General features: G+C 39.1%; 1 protein-coding gene across 3 annotated transcripts in view; it reads left to right on the top strand.

Annotated features, from left to right (window-relative positions):
* Positions 1-19,866, top strand: part of nlgn1 (neuroligin 1) — a 315,312-nt gene that overhangs the window by 280,767 nt on the left and 14,679 nt on the right. For all 3 annotated transcript variants that reach the window (XM_069720684.1, XM_069720685.1, XM_069720686.1), the window contains one exon: positions 19,187-19,399. In XM_069720684.1, coding sequence (XP_069576785.1) covers positions 19,187-19,399 — 213 coding nt within the window. The remainder of the gene's footprint in view (positions 1-19,186; positions 19,400-19,866) is intronic.

Consider the following 19,866-nt stretch of genomic DNA (forward strand, 5'->3'; position numbering starts at 1 on the left):
GTTCAAGGTGTGAAGACAGCAATATAATATAACCACTGTAGAGCTCTCTTCTCTTGACATCAGATCCTCTGTCTCTTCTCAAGACAAATGGGTTTTAATCAGAAGAAATTCTCCCAGCAGAAGTACAGCCGAGACGGTACGGACCTGACGGGCTTCACAAATCAAAGCCCAACACTTCTTCTGCTGCTTCTACATTTCCAGAATTAATTCTAGGTTTCTCAGTTCACATCTGAAGAATTTTTGTTTTGATTTGTATTTATCTATTTAGTAGTTTTGCTGGCTTTGGGATTGTTTATGCACGTTTTTGCCATGTACTCACTCTGGATGGTGTGATTTTGTTTTTAGATTTCATCTGGTAGGATTTGTTGGTGTGTGTGTGTGTGTGTGTGTGTGTGTGTGTGTGTGTGTGTGTGTGTGTGTGTGTGTGTGTGTGTGTGTGTGTGTGTGTGTGTGTGTGTGTGTGTGTGTGTGTCAGCTCAGTATGGATGCTTCAACTCAGATGGGAAGCTGAGGAAAAGAAAGCCTTGCCAAAGTCTCTGCTGGACACCACGAGTGAGAACAGAACGTCTGAAAAAGCTGGCAGGAGCCGGCAGCCTTTTCTCCATCTCTCCCTCCTCAACTGTCTGCTGTCTGGAATTCTGTTTTTATCTCTAATCTTCTTTTATCCCACTTGGTTATTTACTTTCTTTCACCCTGTCTTTCACCACTAATTTCGGATGGATGTTTTTCTTATTTTTTTCTTTCTCCGTTTTATTCATAGACTGTATATAAAAGTGGACGAAGCTTCAGGGTCTGAAAAATGAGGTCGATGCTGAAGTGCCTTAAGCTGCAATACCACTGAGTGCCACTAGAGGTCGGCTCCAAAAAGCCTCCGGCTCCATAGACTCCCATTCAACTTCTCTCATCAAATCCAAAGTGAATAAAATGTGTCCATCAGTTCTCTCGGTGTTGTTAGCTAAAGTCACTCCTTCTTCTTAGTTTTCTGGAGGTCCATCTGAAAATAATCCCTCATTCATTAGAAAAGAAGATTCAAGAAGACCTGTTTTGGGGGGCGTGTCCGTTTGATTGACAGGCCTGTGGTGCAGTCAGGTTACAGCTATCGGTGGGCGGGACGTAGTATGTCAGGTTTCCAATCAGATCGGTCAGATCCACCTCTGGCTCCTCCCCCAGCTCATCCAAATATGGTCACTTCCTGTTACAAACCGCTCCGAACTAGCAAAGATGGTGATGGACAGAATCTGAACTGAAGACTTCATAACGTTCACAAATCAACGGGTGACGTCACTGCTGGGTGATTGTTGCTTTTATTTTCCTTGACTTTTGGCCCTTTATGGTGTTCTTTTAATCTCTTTCTTGTTGTTTTGCTGCCCACTGAAGGTTTTCAGTGCATCAACAAATTTAATCTGTTTTTGCAGAATCACAGGTTGAATCAGTTGCTTATATCGGAGAAGCTCCCCATTTGTGACTGAGAACATTGTTAACATCTTAGCTGGGACTCACATTATGTTACTTCCTCATTAACATGATGTTGGAAGACTGCAGAAGCCACAGAAACAGTAATCGGATAAGTCATGTTTCTGACTAACATGTGCAGTACAATGACTTTCTCAGCAGTGGTGTGGGTCCACACACTAAATAAAGGACTCAGTAAATCTGACTCGGGATCAAAAGCAGTTTGCTGTAATGGTCTTGTAAACAAATATGGCGTAGATTACTGAAATCTCATTTGTGATCATCCTCTATCTGGACAAACATTTAATTTAAAATGTATGAGGGATTGTTGCAGGGTATAAAAGTCATCATTTTGGCACAAGGCATTTTTGAATCTGAGCAAACACAGATATCCACGGATCAGACAGAGTCACATGTAGAAACACAATAAGAACAAATCATTCACATCTGGCCAACTTTTTCACTGGGAGTTAAGTTTGCTTGTGTCATATGCAGGAAGCAGCTCAATAAACATTGGTTTAAGACAGATAATCCTCCCTAGCCTAAGGAATATAAGCCTTGTCTTTTTGGCATTCTTGTATTTCATAATAATCCTGATTCTATGCCAGAGGGGATTTGATTCAGAAGGATCTGATGTAAATAAACATGATATGATTTAAAAAAAAAAAAAAAAAAAGGGTGTCGAGTACAGACGGAGAAAACTCCTTTAAATTTGGAAGGATTGACCACCGGAGACATCGAACACAGCTTCACCCTGTAGCTTCATCTGTATCGTCAGGTAGATTACAACATGTACGAGTTACTCCAGCCAAGATTAAGAAACAGCTTGGACTGTAAATATCAGTGGAATTCATAAAATAAATATCTGGGAGTCAGACTTTTAGCAGGAAATCCTTTAGTTGTAATCTACAGGGGCATAGCACAACATATAATTTAGTTTATATACAGTATAATGTGATCTGATTCCGATGAGTTATTCATCAAAACGTGTCCAAAAGCATGTACATTTTTAAATATTTTATCCCGTTCAAAGTCAAAGCTAAACATAGGTCATTTGAATTAATTTCATAACAGTTAACATGGCCTAAACCTATACTATAATTACAATGTGTTTCTTGTGGCTCTCTGGAGCAATGAGCTAATGTTGGTCAATGTCAGCAAACAGCCCTGATTTTATCCAAACTTCTTCCATCTGTGATGTCACAAATCTAAAATACATCCTCTTCTTCCGTCATTCACTGCTCACATCGAGCAACTCCTGATCATTTTCTTTGTGTTGCATTAACAAGGACAGCAAACAACAGCCAAGTTGATGGGAGGACACAACCCGGTGTCAACATCACGACAAAGTGTGACATTATCCACTACAGCCAAACGTGAGATAGCCACATTGACGATGTCAAGAGGGGACAGTTACACGTTTTTCCAGTAGTGGACGTGCGTGTCTATTACACAGTTCTGACTTTTATCACGTCCTGCATTGCCGTCAGTGATTAATGCCGCCAAGACATCCCTCCATCCTCCTAAAGTTGTGTAAAAATGTCCCCTGCAGTTGGTTTCCACACCTCTGTTGCGATACTTTGGTCACATGATCCTCCCTCACATGGCATTAACGTGCCTGTAAGTTTCATGTCCACAAAACGTGTGAAATGGACACACCAGTTCCTCTACAGAAAGACGTGTAACCGTCACGCCTCGACAGCCCTGAGCGTGGATATCTCATGTTTTTGCTGAAGTGGGTGGGCATGTCTATTTCACACTTTACTGTGAGACCGGCTTTATGGAGCAACAGGAAATGCAGACAGAGCAGAGTTTTAAGGTCATACACACATGCACTGCAAGTTCTCAGTTTAAACAGTTAATTACTCCTCAGTTATTTGAAATCATTCTCAAAATAAGTAGTTTAAAGTAAAAAATGACTTGTTGAGGAGTTAAATGACAAACTCAAACAAAAAGTCTTTCCAGAGGGGAAGTTCCTGTTGCAGGTAGCAGGGTGGTCACGAGTCTCGCTGTTTACCAGCATCTCACTACTTGGCTCTTGTGATACTTTCACCTTCCCTCCGTTGTTCTCTAGCTTCTAACAAAGCTCAAACTCCACTTTCACCAGAGAAGCACCAGTGAAGTCAGAAGTAGTAAAGGCCAAAGAATGACAAAACAGCTACAGAGGAGTGCCACGGCAACGCTAACCTTTACTCAGCCTCACACAAATTGACAAAAAGAAGAGAGAAAAGAGCAGCATGTTCCATCTGGACAAGTAACCTTTTCTGCAGCCACCAATCAGGCGACTGGGACTGATGTGTGAGTGTGTGCAGGTATGACCTGTGTTTAGAGGGGTGGGATGCTTCTGTGGGAGATTTAGATGCTGTACATGATATTTTGTTGAATCAACGTATGTCTAGTAACATGAGAAATGAAAGGAAGTTGTTATTCTGTAGCTTTGGGTTTGACAGTACGATTAGAGCTACCTTTGGGTTGAGAACTGTGTGTGTGTGTGTGTGTGTGTGTGTGTGTGTGTGTGTGTGTGTGTGTGTGTGTGTGTGTGTGTGTGTGTGTGTGTGTGTGTGTGTGTGTGTGTGTGTGTGTGTGTGTGTGTGTGTGTGTGTGTGTGTGTGTGTGTGTATAGAGCTGAGATAGAGCAAGAGGCGGGCTGACATTTCCAGCCAGCCTGTTTATGACTGGAGGCACCAGGCAGCCACACAGCGACATCACCTCTTGGGTGGCCGAGGCCTCATTAGGGAGGAAACAGTGACAGACTGAGAGGGAGAGAGACGGAGACGCATGGAGACAGAATCAGAGACTTTAATATTTGGAGGGGAAAAAAGGATTCTATGTATTGATCTTTTGCTCAGTCGCTTTGGGCAATATTGTTCTTTACTTTCATTCCAATGAAATATAACTCTGAAAGGGTAGGTGAGGAAAGAAGGAGAAGAAAAAAAGGAAGATCAGGGGAATGTAGCCTTCAGTGCCCCCACATGTCATCGTTAATGATTTGCATAAAGTTGAAAGCTTTGCATTGTGACAATGAGAGGAAAGAATTCACACCTTTTATGAGGTGTTAGTTCCCCTAGATTTTTTTTTTGCCTTTTGATATGCTGAACGCAGCGAGTTTTCAAAAGTTAACCTCCCTAACTGACCTATTTTTCTATCCAATTTGATCATTTTTTAAAGTTTTCTGTTAAAAGGGCAGTAAAAATTGCATCATAAAAGCACTGCAAAATAAATATTGCAAAATGAAAGCACTTATTTCAGAGAATGATCAGAAAGCATTGTGTTTAGTACTGTCGCCTCACACAGAAATAGACAGTACCACATGTCTGGTTTCCAAACACATATACAGATGAGGAGTAGTTGTCTCTTAAAGTTTCTCCCTTGGTGTGAATGTCTCTACACATCAAGCCTGTGATTGACGTATCGGACCAGATCGTGCCCCGTCTCACTCCCAGTGTCATGTGGCCCTCAACCCTCATGGACAAGTAACAAATGGAAGTATACATTTAATACTGGACAATCATCAGTGGTGTTTCAGGAGTGTAAATTACTTACTCCATTCACTGATGTTTGCTTTCATCATTTACAGTATGGCAATATTCTGATCGTATAAAGTCTTATCTGCATAGGAACTGTAGCCTCCATACGTAAGTATAGTCAACGTATGACATGAAATAGAACCATTTAAATACAGTCACCTTAAATGTTTAAGTACAACACCTAAGTTAACCATTAAAGCCCTGGGCTATTTAACAAAAAAAACAAACTAAAAAAGGAATTTCCAATTTCAGTCAGTATCAGTTTCAGAACTGTAAAATCAAAACACAGTTAGAGATATGAAAGATTTATCTTTTAATAAAATACGTTTTTTTGTCCATATTACCAGCTCAGAGTGAGTTTATTTACATGTTTTTGAACTGCAACTCTATTTGGTGGAACGGAAATGAAGCACAATAATGTAGGTCACAGTACTATTACACGCATAGTACCATAACATACATAGTACTATTACATGCATAGTACTCTAACATACGTAGTATTATTACATACACAGTATTATTACATACATAGTACTATTACCATGCATAGTACTCTAACATACATAGTATTATTACATACACATTATTATTACATACATGGTACTATTACATACAAAGTATTATCACATACACATTACTATTACACACACATTACTATTACATACACAGTACTATTACATACACAGTACTATCACATATATAGTACTATTACATACATAGTACTATAACTTCCATAGTATTATTACATACACAGTACTATTAAATACACAGTACTATTGCAGACATAGTACTATTACATACACAGTACTATAAGATACATAGTATTATTACATACACAGTAATATTACATACACAAAACTATTGTTTTACATACATAGTACTATTACATATACTACTTGGGGCAGCACGGTGGTACAGTGGTTAGCACTGTCACCTCACAGCAAAAAGGTTCCGGGTTCGAATCCGGTCCTGGGCCTTTCTGTGCGGAGTTTGCATGTTCTCCCTGTGCTTGCGTGGGTTCTCTCCGGGTTCTCCGGCTTCCTCCCATCATCCAAAAACATGCACCTCAGGTCAGGTTACCTGGCGCCGCGCTAGTTGCAGCCTGTTGCAGCAGCTCCCCCCTGAGAGCCCCCTGCTGTAGTGAAGACATTTCCCCTCGGGGATTAATAAAGTGTATAAAATCAAAATCAAAATCAAAAATAGTACTACTACATGCACAGTACTATTACATATATAGTACTATTACACACAAAGTACTATTACATACATAGTACTATTACATACACAGTACTATTACATACATAGTACTATTACATACATAGTATTATTACATTTATAGTATTATTACATACACAGTACTATTACATAGTACTATTACATTCATAGTGCTACGACATACATATAGTACTACTCCAGACACAGTACTGTTGCATACATACAGTACTACTTTAGGAAGTGAAGGGACCTGGTTTCCCAGCACCAAAAACATGGATGATGTCTTCCGTGTCACTTCCTGTCTGCCGTCAGAACCTCTCTGTCATCTCGTGGTCTAAACTTTCACCGAGATTTTTACGAACTACAAACTGAATTACTGAAAATGAATTGCAGTGACATCTCCAGGCTGGAGGTAGCAACTGCAGACGACTATTTCATTATTTCTTGTGCCTCAATAGTTGAACTTGGAGCTCGTATGATATGACGTGGTTAGCATGTTGTGTCTGTTCTGGTGCTGCTGTGGCGAGTCGAGGAGATGGTGACGCGGAGCTCCTTGGCTCTAAATCTACCTGAGTGCCTTCGCTATAAAAGCACTAAGCGGCTTATACTGCTCTTATAAAAGACATGAATATCTGAAAGCCAGCTCGCCTCAAGATTTCAGCAACACGCCGAGAGTCTGACCTATATATGGTTTGAAGATTCGTCCTAAATGGACGCGTCAGGACGGAAGTTGACAACATGTTGAGCTGCTACTCTGTGTGATAGCAGCATTGTGAAATGTGAAGTATAGTATTCAGTGTTTACAAAGGAATATGTTTCTTATCAGGAGTGCTGTACACACAGAGAGCATGCTGTCTGCTTTGAGTCCGTCGGGGAAATGACTGCGATAGCCTCTTTTGTCTACGCCTATAAAAGCTGTTTCAAACATCCAGGACATAAAAGTAAAGGTTGAGACCGATGCTCGATGCAATCATTCTGCCCGGTTTGACCCTTATGAAGCTGAGGTCGGCTCATTTGTTGTCATTTCTAGAGAGCTCCTGTACAGCTGCCATTTCTCAGAGCCTTTATGACTGTTGTTTTAACAAACAATTATTTTAGTGGTTTTATTACAATTTAAAGATTTAAAACCTACCTCAGATTACATGACCATATTATTTCTATCTTTTCTCCACCAAAACATTTGGACCCTACAGTGGCTGCATTACTTTTTCATCCCCTCCACCCATCTCGGTGCCTCCATCTTTATTTTATTATCTGTCTACAGGGCTGAACATGTCAGAGCTATCTTTGCCTTCACTTCCTATGCAGGGTTTATGTTTTTCTGAAATGTCAACTTCCATTCTGAGTGCTCTCCTCCGTCCTTTTTCCTTTTTCCTCCTGTTTTTCTCCCCTCTTGTGTTTTCCCCCCTCAGCACCTCCCACACTCTTTTCTCACGTTGTCATGCACCTCTCACACTCTTCATTCTCTCCGTCTCCGCTCTCTCACTAAAATGTCTTCCTTTCTGTCCGTTTGGTTTTCCTCCACTCTGTTTTCATCTCTCACTCTCTGGGGTGCACTTCTCCCTGTATGCTAATAATGTTCCTGCGCTAAGAAAGGAAGCTGCTTACTCATTCACATCAGGACTCAACACATGCATGCATAAACAAGCACCCACTATCACACACACACACACACACACACACACACACACACACACACACACACACACACACACACACACACACACACACACACACACACACACACACACACACACACACACACACACACACACACACACACACACACACACACACACACAATATATATTCTCTTCCCTGTGTGCATCCCTCCTCCCCCTCCATCCTGCAGTGAAGCAGTGCAGCTTCACGTCTTCTCATCCTGCTGAGCTTTGTCTCCTTCGTCTCTGCAACACCTCCTCTTTCATTTAATAGAAACTATTATTACAAACTAAAAACTCTTTCTTTCCTTTCTTCTTATGCCTCACTGCCTCTCAACAATCTGTTGTTATTTGTTTGTACTTCTGTAACATTACATGTTGTACAATCGCTATGACCTTTTTTTTTTCACCAAATACTTCACTTTCTGTCTTTGGTCTTCTTCAATGGAATATATAGCTTATTTTCTAAATATGAGACAAAAACACATTGTTTTTGAATGTTTTAACATATTTACCAGAAAGCAGTTATGCTTGAAATAATACTGACAGCAGTTTTAGTGACATTATTAAGAGGAACCATGGCATCTTGCTTCGTTTCCTCATAGCACAATATGAAAATCAGCATCAACCAGTAGCTTACTACTGTCTTAATTTATGGTGAAATGTTGTATCATGGAAAAGCTAAAAAAAAAAAAACTAAATTTAAACAACATTTCAATATGCTAGTAGAGGTTGTCTTTCTATCTGTTTGGCCAATTAAAATCTACCAATACAATATTGTTTAGAATACAAAATATATTTTTAATATAACCTAGAAAAAATAAAGCTGTTCAAATCGAAAACAAGTGCTCTCTTCGTACTGACTGACGAAGGCTAGTGATAAGAAAGAAGATGTTGCCTTGCATGGCTCAAAAGGTAATAATGGTTAAATATGTCAGCCAATGTACAATCAAATCTATCATATTTGGAAATATTTCATATTTCGTGACAACTTAACATTGACAGCAGTAAAACACATTATTTCAATAATATTCTCCATATTAAACAAAGTAAACCCATATTTAATGAATGGCAGCATCTGGCTGTCAAAAGGGAATTTGGTAAATATGGAAAAAAAAACATGCAATGGTGTAATTGCTTGGAATGGTCTACAAAAATGATTAAGAGTTATAATAAAAATGCTAAAACATGTCAAACAAATTAAAACAGTATGACAACAGAATACACCGTCTGGTGGTTTGTAGTCTCCAAAAGTAATTTTCCAGAAATAGCTTGTCCAGCTCCGTTCTCAGCTCCACATGGTGTCAGGTGGTGAACGTAGTTTTTAATGTACTGTATGTGTGGAAAAGACAAAGGTCCATGTGTCACCATATTTCATGCTGAGATTTTGCGTAACCTTTTTTCCAAGACTTACTGGATCAATTACTTTATTTCAAACCCACAGTATTAACGTGTGTGTTTTTAACGTGTTCCTCTGACCTTGGCTTTGGCTGAGAATAAACATGGCATGCCTTATATCTGCTGTATGGGCATTTTTTTTCATAGCTAATGAAACCGCTGCTAATTTTAGTGTTTGTCGAGCTTGCGTGAGTTCACAGGAAGAAGCAGAGCTGGGTGACCTTTCAAGTTGCTGGGGGTCTATTTTTCTGCAGAGTGTGGTCACACTGTAAAGTTTACATTTATATTTGAGATCCAATCACAGGAATCACAGGAAGAACCAGATGTAGTGCGGCCGGTCACATCACAGCTGCTCTTCCCTTTTATTCTCAGTTAATTCTGCCTTGTTTCTTTTCATTTAATGAAGCCGTTGCTTTGCCTGTCAGGTAGTCTGACTGCTCGCTCAGTCATCTGTTTTTTGTTTTTTTTTATTAATTAAGATTTCTCTCTCATTTTCTACACATTGTGAAGTACACCACTTGACAATGTGCCAGCAGTGGAGGTCTATTCATTTTTTACATTTTCTTAATTAGAGGCTATTATGTATTCACTCCACAAAGCTGGAAGAGTTTAAATAACAGTTTAATCACATTCACACCCACATGGAGAACCCCCCCCCCCTCATCCATCCCCACCCCCTCCTCCCTCCTTCAGCCGGGCAGAAGGAGGTAATCTATACCAGCTTGTCCTGCAGGCAAATCTGTGAGGGCAGGGACACAAATTAACACATGTTTGTGTTTGTGCAGAACAAGAAATATGAACGCCGGCTCATTTCATTTTTGAAGTTGACGGCGTAATTTGATTTGGAGGAGGAGGAGGAGGGGGAGGGGGAGCAGGGAGTGGGGGCGGGGAGGAAATGGAGAGGAGGATTTGATAGACAAGGAAACGGATATAGTGGATTAACATGGAGAGGATTGAAGGTGAATGATTGACGGTGAACTGAAGGGTTAAACATAAACATATTTACAGTAATAAACTCCTTTGACTGGCAGCCTGTCACATGTTATGTTAACCAGCACCTGGGCATGTCTGTGTGTGTGTGTATTGTATCAGTTAGTGTGTAAAATAACAAAGCAATAAATCAGTTTGATTTGAGTCTTTTTATATATTTTTTACTTTATATTTATATGTTATTCAGTTATTCCGTATTGCTGCACTGCTGTGGTTTATTTCTTTATTTTCGCTGATGGCTCGTTTCTAAGGTGTAACCACTGCTCCTACAGCGGCAAGTCAATCATGCATATTTCTATTGCTTTAATCTAATAATTTAATTTGAAGTCAACAAGAGAATTCTGTTATTTTTGTACTGTATTGTGGCTCTTAAGTGTGATTGTCCGACTTTGGTCACAACACGTTCCTGAAAACGTTTCGCTATAAAAGCCTCTTTAATAAATTAAGGGTTTCTGTCTAATAAACTGGTTAGAGTGCTTTTAATTTGAAATAATACAGGAAGTGTTGAGTTTGTATTCATGCAGTAACTTTGACAGCGCGATTGGCAGCAGATCATAAAGTTTCAAGTTGATGTGGTGAATCAGTTAAGACATCACAAATGCAATTATAACAAATTGTTATTGTTTCAGTAGTTTTTATTGGATCTCTTGAATGATTCACTTCAGATTTGCAAACACTCAAAACATGTCAATGAATTTGAGTGTCAAGAAAACTGGGTACATTTTATTTCCTCACTCGTTGCGTTGTGCTCCGGCAGCACGACACCGGTGGTTACCAGAGTTAAACAGCCTCAACTTTTATCCATTTCATTTTCAAATGGATTTTTGAAGTGAAATTTGAGCATTTCTGCACTCTTTTAAAAAATAAATTCATCCAAACTCACCCAACGCTCCTTCTTTGCCTGATAACTCTGCAGGATGTTGGAATTTTCCCAAACCTCTCCAATAATAGCCTGCTTCTTCCTGCACATGTAGGCAGCAGCATTATAAAATGTTACATTTAACGACATAACTTCTAGCATAAACAACAAGGCCAGCAACGCCTGCAATCTGCAGGTGGTCGAGGCTGATGATGGTTGTTTCCTTCAGTAGATGTTCATGTAAAAGGAGTCTGATGACTCAGGAATGTATTGACTGATAACATCCAATCAGGGAGCAGCGGTGGCTGTCTGCATCACCGTCTTCAAACACACTCGACGGAGTAGTGTCAGCTTCTGAAATGACTCCGGGGATCTGAGTCATTTCAGAAGCCGACACTACTCCGTCGAGCGGCGTGAACGTCTGGCGTTTTAAAACAACGGTGTGTTAGTGTGGATGTCGCCGCTGACGTTCAGCGCACTGTCGCTGTGTGCTGGAGAGCTTATCTCCCTCTGCTCTCTGCTTCCACTTTTTAGATGGACATTCAGCTTTTTTGCTGTCACTTTTCTTACTGAAGATAAATTATCTCTTTCAAATGCAAATTCACACACACACACACACACACACACACACACACACACACACACACACACACACACACACACACACACACACACACACACACACACACACACACACACACACACACACACACACACACACACACACACACACACACACACACACCTGCTGGCTTTGAAACTGAATTAGTTAGAGGATTACAAAGGAAACATGACTGACATTTCACCTTGTAAGGTTTGTGTGTTCGTGTGTCTTCAGCAGCTCTGAGGACAACAACATGGGGGTCTCTTGGTGACATAAAACAGTTGCAGTGTGTTTATCTGCCTTCGGTCAAAAGTGAATAGTTACATTTTTGTTCTGTTTTTGTTTTCAGATCATTTTAAATCTGCATTAATTTTCACACTGTTTTCCTAAAATAAAAAGAAACATTAATAGCATTAATTTGGAACAACACTTCTTGCTCCACTACATGCATAACTTGCACATTTGTTCTGTATTGTTTCTGTATAGTGAAGTATATTAAGGCTTTATCAGATTTATTTATTTTTTACAGAAACAATAATTGCTTACTTCACCTCTCAACAAGGCCCACTGTGATAAAACATTTAAAATACAGAATATGGGGTATGGCCTGGAAAATGTTTTATATTTTGAAACTGTAATTCTAAGGTGAATCTTAAATTAAACAGTGTGCAATTGATTGTGCCTTATGAAACATCACTTATCCAATAATATCAGTGGAGAGATTAATTGTACTTGTGCCAAGATGAACAATGTTTATATTTTTGCAGCACTTAAAGTAGTTATCAGTATTAATGTGTTAAATAATAGATCATTGATGGAGTTGCAGTGCACCTATTTGTAGCCAAGCAAAACAGCACAGATGCTTCACCCGAGTTTGGACATAATTCAGACATAAATAGCTTTCTTTATGTGCTGCAATATTTCACTAATACTAGTTCTTCAAAGTACCACAATTCTACATTACTATATGTCATATTTCTTGTATTACTCTGTGGTCACATATTAAATTCATTCATATGATAATTCACTCTACTTTCTGCTAAATACTGACTCCAGCTCACCGCTGATGCACACATTTAACTGTCACCACACAAACAGGGCACAGCTGAAAATCAGAGCTGGCTCTGTGTTTGTCCCCGGCGCTGTCTAAATAAAGGTTGAATGAGTGAATATCCTGTAGCTCTGTATTCATTATTTCCAGTGAGGAATGCTTTGTGCCTCATCAGCATATTCCCCAGCCGGTTGCCCTCGGCATGCTGTTGTCTTCGCTGTTTTTCTATGCAGGCAGCAGATATGGATGGAGCGCTGCTGAGGCACTGTAAATATTTGGAGCTGCTGTTGCACCGTTTGTTTTAAGCAGACATCCACAGACTCTGTGGCTGGGAGAGTGGAAGGAGGCTGCTATAGATGAGCTGAGGTTATAGTGTGGCCGTACACTTTGTTTTAATTATCACAATGCAGTCATTGAGCTCCTGGAAATTTCTTAAGATCAGTTTTGATTTATGTTTATCTATCAGCAGGTGCTATCCGTACACACAAGCAAAAATAATTTGTGCAAAGGAATCATGACCTTTTTTATATACAGTGTTCAGTGTTTAGGATTTAGACAGGTTGATTGGCAGAAATGGCAGATCATTTTCATATATTTGTTTGCACTTCAGTACAATCACTTGAAATTAAGAATTGTCAGAATGGAACCTTCATATCTAAGAGCAGGTCCTTTTCCATGTTGCACCACCATGTTTTCACAGTAGCCCAGAGGGGACGAACCAAGCACTGGCTCTGGAGAGGGCCTTTTGAAATCTGACCGATTCTGCAGCCACCATAGATTCTGCTACACACTTAGTTTGCGTCTATTGAACTGAATGTGAATCAGACAATTGGCGTTCGTCGTGACGCAGCAGCCAATCTCAGCCATAAAATATGAAAAGCAACACGGGTTTACTACAAATGAATTGTAATTAAATGACACGTAAAGAGGGAACATTTCAAAAGTGTTTTCATCTCCTCATCTGGTTTAGTAATCTAACAGCTGGGTGAGGCCACAGAGTGACTCTGTGTCATCTACACACTGAAGGTTAAAGCAGTTTACACACAGCAGCTTAGCTCATTTAATTCATGATTGGAAAGTAAATTATTCAGACTCAAAGCTCCCGATGCAGTTTATTTATTAACACCACAACATCTGTGTATTTATCCGTATATTGACACCATCTTGGTCTTCATCAGTGTTGTTATTGAATTAATCGTATCATGAGCTTTAATTGTGAATCATTTACTGCTTCTTAGTTTATCCCTGTTAAGAATTCTTTATATTCATTTCTGTTTTTTTTCAAAGATTTCTGAACCAGTACAAGAGACATTTCAAAGTGTATGGGATTGATTTTATAAACAGAAATGTTTGGGTATAACAGTCATATATAACAATGAATTTGAATAAAAGTCTATTTAAAGTTTAACACTCAGACAATTATCGACAGAGACTGAAATATCCATAAATCATTAATCTTCTGGAACAACAGTGGCAGATTCTGCCTTTTCCAATCATTAAGCCTCTTACTCTCACTTTCTGTCTCTTTTTGTCTAATTTCCTCCACCTCTACATTCCTTTGTCTCGTCCAGACTCACTGTCTCCTTCTCTGCTTGCTTGTTAATCTCGCTGCATTGTGAAACTCTTTGTCCCTCCACTCCAACCTTCCCTTCTCCTTTGGCTTTCTGAATTCTGCATTCTCCTTTGATTTCACTGACTGTAATAAGCCACATCTGCTGCTTGAGTTTACATGCTTCAGTGATGGTGTTTTACCTCTTCCTTCTTCCTCTGCTGTTCTCTCTCGTTCAGTCTTTCCTGAGTCAAAAGGACAGATAGTGAAAGGGAGAGAACAGAGAGAGGATTATGGTATACAGACCATGACTGTGAAAAATAGATGTGTGCAGAGAAAGAAGTAGGGAAAAAAAAAAGCCCATCTTCCTCCTCGTCTAGCCTTCTCTCTCTGGTTTGACAGAGATAGCGGGGATAAAAGCTGGATTCCTGGATCAGGGTTCACCTCAATATTGTCATCCCGGGAAGCTTAGAGTCCGAGCTGCTGAATCGCAGTCTCACTGATCGTGGACACCGGCTCTGAGCCGAACCTTAAACATAGACACATATGATCTATCATACATGGGAGGAAAACGGAGCGTGTCTGGCCTCCTACTGTAAGAGCAGAGGCATATTTACTGCGTGTTACCAGAAGCTCGGGCATTTAGAGCTCACTGAGCCCCACATGTGAAGATAATTCATTCTTTACTTCAATTCTTTTTGAATGTACTTGATTTAACTTCAGTTGTCTTGATTTTTTTTTTTTGAATGATATTATCTTCTCAAATACTTTTGTTATAATTACTCTATATCTATGAATTGCCTAATGCCAATGCTTTCCAAATGGAGGGTTGAGAGTCTCAGGTGAAAAAAATCAAATCTGCATGGTCACGGTTAGGATGAGAAAACATCGGTCCTTCATGGAGCCATACTGATTTATTTGTTGTTTTCTTTTTCTTGAATTTTTTTCTTGAGGCATGCTAAGAGATTTGTACATTTATTTATTTTTTTAAATGCTTTCCAGAATATGACACCTTCTGTTCCTTACTGAGCTTAATATAATTTATAAAATGTACTAAGTGGGAGGGGGGTGTAATTAACAACACAATAAATATTAATTTAATACATTTGCTGGTTTTGCATTTTTAAATATCTCATAATCGTCTTCACATTGAAATGCACCGGAACATTTTATTATTTCTAACAATTTGAAAATCAATACAAAAATAAGGTTCCTTTAAATGTCTTTCTTTTCTCGTGTGTGTGTGTGTGTGTGTGTGTGTGTGTGTGTGTGTGTGTGTGTGTGTGTGTGTGTGTGTGTGTGTGTGTGTGTGTGTGTGTTGGTGAATTAATCATTCTTCCTGCCCAGCTCGTTGTGATTGCCAGCCCATCCCTGCACTGCAGCTAAATTGAATCAATTAAAATCTTTCCTGTAGATGGCTTCTGTTGCTTCCACCAGATTAGGCTTTGATCAACAAACACACAAATAAATAAATAAGACAGTAGAAAGGGAATAGAAAAGGAATGAGCTCAATTAAACAGTGAGCCGCGGTACGTGCCTGCAGACCTACTGTATTGTATTGTGTGGAAGTCTTTCCACCGTGTGCTGCAGGGACATGAGTTTACACAGAATTCATTCTTCTGTGTGTGTGTGTGTGTGTGTGTGTGTGTGTGTGTGTGTGTGTGTGTGTGTGTGTGTGTGTGTGTGTGTGTGTGTGTGTGTGTGTGTGTGTGTGTGTGTGTGTGTGTCCTCCACATACTGTAGATCGTAATCATAACACACATTATCAATTGACTCTAAATTACCCATCAATCAATTAAACACATTTCAGGAGTTCTACTTTACCTCAAGCTCAATTTAGAGGAGTCTGTATAGGAGCAATTATAAACCGAATATATTCATGATGGTTTTTAGCATCACAATTGCATGTGCTTTCATGTATAATTACCTTGTACGAGCTACATCAATTCAAATCATTGTGAAATATGCAATAAAATGCATATGATTTATGATGGTATTGTAATGAAAAAAAAAACAACCTGTGTTAAATGGGTTCAGCACACATTGAGTGCAGGATTTATGTGAATCCTGCTGGAGCAATATCTGCTGCTCATTAAGAAGACCATGAGTCCACAGCAGCAGCAGTTTGAGGCTGTGCAGCTAAAAGCTAATGTTAGCATAGAGCGAAAATGCGAACACGTTCATATTTCGTATAATGTTTACCATGTTCACCATGTTATTTTGGAATTAGTGTACGACACTAAGTTACTAACTGCAGAGAGACTCAAGCTTATATTTGAGACGGACATAATTAAGAAAGGTTTTCATGATTAAATTGATTAAAGCTTAGTTTAAGTTAACATTACTTGGTATTTACCACTCTAATGATTTGACTATGATTTTAAGTTCTGCTTTAATTTCATGTATTCCTTTGGTTGCTCTAAAGTTATTCCTGCATATTATTTTACATTAAGAGCCTTAATATAAGGACCACATTCCCTTCCTTTCATTTTCAACAAGTTCTGAGCTGTACAAAAGTGCAACAATGATCAAATAACGAAAAAAAAAAAAAGCAAAGGAGTAGCAAATTAAATTAGAGTACAGAACTGTGTAAAAAAGACTGTTACCCCCCCCAACGGTTTGAAAGGACTTTTATTTTCTCATGCTGGGGAAATTACAGTTTATAATAATGTATAGTATCCATTCATGAAGCAGTGAAGACATGGTTCCTTTCTGCAGCATGTAAATGTGCAGTTCTCTGGGTGTCTCCGTGGCCTCGATGCTTCCCAGTGGAAATGAGCGGTAGTGTTGACTGACAGCGGGTAATAAGCATTTCATTTAACCACAGAGTGCACAGTGGTGAGAATAAGAACATAAAAAGGGGGAAGAAGGGGGTGTGCAGTGCTCCCTGGAGGCCTTAACCAGGTAATGGAGCTTTTAGCATAGAAATCAGAGGGTGGCGGGGGTGGGAGGGGGGGTATACTGCGGGTATACTTGAGGGTCCTTGTCTCATCAGTACATTCATACCTCACAGGGTCTCTATGATCAACAGTGTACCTGAGAGCTTTCATCGGGCCTCTCCTATGATGTGGTGATGTTTGCTATGAGTTTATATAAGCTGAATGAGCACTTAGTGACTGGTTGCATTGTTCAATACAACTTCATTTAGATATTTGTTCCATTAATTTCCATGATCTGGTAACACAGCAACATGGGAGTTTAGTGATAGACATTTTGTTTTGTTTGTTTTTGAATTTAGTTGAAGGAGGTAAAGTAAGGCAAACACATCATGACCCAAACTATCCTTTGTAAACATCTCATATAATTATAACAGTTGTATAGCACAGCTTTCATATACTGTTAACGTTGTGGTTTAGATTGAGATATTTGGCTAAAATGTTGTTCTGTGTTCTGAGTGAACATGATGCAGTCTGACTTTGTGTTACTTTGACAAGTGCTATCAGACCTACAACATAAAAACCACCGTCAGAACAAAGTGTAAATATGGATTAGATAAAACATGATTATGCGGTTTCATTTACCAGAAACACTAACAAAGCTGCAGCTTTATCATGTTCATCATTGACACAATGTTGCCAGTGTGTGTTACACTCAACATGTAACAAGTGACTTGTTGAGGCAACAGTTATCATCATGGATCTAAACATTTATCACAACATAAAAGGTGATACAATACATCATGCACCATTATCTTTGTTGAAACGTTTGCATCAGGCATTAAGAATGAATAATTATAAAATGACCTTTTAATTTATTTTAAGATTCTGTAATTGATCTGTTGAAGAACTTTTATTATTTATGGACAAACATGTTCATTGATGTGAAAACAATTCACACTTTTGGATCTTGTTTTCTTCTCCAGCACATTCACACAAGGGGGCTCGATTATTTGTTCTTGCTGTAAGACAACAAATTCATGTTACTCAAGTAAAAATAAAGCTCTTTTCATGATACATGACTCTATCTCGATATCATCATTATCATAAGTCCTGTTAATTCATGTTTCTGTGTTATAGGTGGCTCTGCAGGGTAATACTTCTTGTACTATTGCGGCATATTAGCATATAGCCAGGCTTGCTGGTTTCCCTTGTACAATAGAGCATTGCACCTTGTTGTTATCCTCTTGCAGTTACGCCCCGATGATCCAAAAGCAGATTTGACTTTGTTTTCTTTTATTTATGGAGTTAAAAATAAAGAAAATGACCAAAAAAATTAAATATTTGTGTCCCCAGTGGATTTTACTTCTTATTTTGTGGGATCAATAACTGTAATAACTGTAAACCTTTTCATGTAAAAAAAAAAAAACAACAACATAAAATGAAATATTTTCCACACAGTATGTAACTTTGTATCTGCTTGAAACTCCTGTTGGTATTAACTTTTCCTCTTTAGCTGAGTGTCGCTTATATATTTATCCACGTAGACCTTGTGATGAAAATGACAGATTACATCAATATCTGGCTGAGCGCTGCAGCTGATAATTACAGCTGCTTTCTTAACATTTCTTGTTAAGAAAGAGATTAAGGGTGCTTTTTTTTAATGTCACGAGTCCGTACAACATTGTTCTTGTTAAAGCTGTTGCAACATTTGTACTTCAGTACTGGTCATTTATTGAGACATTAATTTCCTATTTCTGAAAAAATTCAAAGTCTGTGCCCTTATCTCTGTTATCAGGAAACCAAACAGCTGAAGACATTTATGGATACCATTAACAAGAAAATAGTTGTTGCTATTAAAGATCAATTATAAAAATGTATTGATTGTTTTTAAAAGGGAAAGTAATGCTATTGCTACTGAACTCTGCTGCTTATGACACTAATGATAATAAAAATAATAAGAAAAGGCTAAACTCCTGCTCTCCTCTGTGTCCTCTCGTGCAGGCTTCCTGAGCACCGGTGACCAGGCAGCCAAAGGGAATTACGGTCTGCTGGATCTGATCCAGGCTCTGCGCTGGACCAGTGAGAACATCGCAGCCTTTGGCGGCGACCCGTTACGTATCACTGTGTTTGGCTCCGGTGCCGGAGCTTCGTGTGTGAACCTGCTCACACTGTCTCACTACTCCGAAGGCAACCGCTGGAGCAACTCCACCAAAGGTGAAGCTCACAGGAACCCACTCGGGACCTTCATGTATATTTAACTATGTGTGCAGGACTGCATGTGCACCTCAGCAGGGGGTGATCATTGGCACAGAGCAAACTAAAAATATCATTTAGTTTTCAAACGCTGTCATTAATATAAATAGTTTTGCCTCCATTTGCTCAAATGCACGACTGTGTGTCTTGAATGGAGCCTTTTCCTGCATTGATAAATGATGATGATGATGATAAATAATCCTTTAACATTCAGCTGTGTGATGGTCATAATCGTGTTTAAGCAGGCATGTAGACAAAAAGCTGTAGAAACAAATATTGTGTAGACGTAAAATGGAGCACAAAAAGAGAATCAATCGCATGGTTTGGTCGTTTTTTTGGTTTTTCTTTTACCCAGAATTCACAGAATATACATTGAAATATGAAATGTTAGACTATAGCAAGAATTGAATTTGACATCCTGCCATGTA

The sequence above is a fragment of the Brachyistius frenatus genome, unplaced genomic scaffold (genome assembly GCF_029030835.1).
Source record: "Brachyistius frenatus isolate BFR_SWC_R1_liver_20210118 unplaced genomic scaffold, ASM2903083v1 Contig_246, whole genome shotgun sequence".
NCBI classification, from domain to species: Eukaryota; Metazoa; Chordata; class Actinopteri; family Embiotocidae; genus Brachyistius; species Brachyistius frenatus.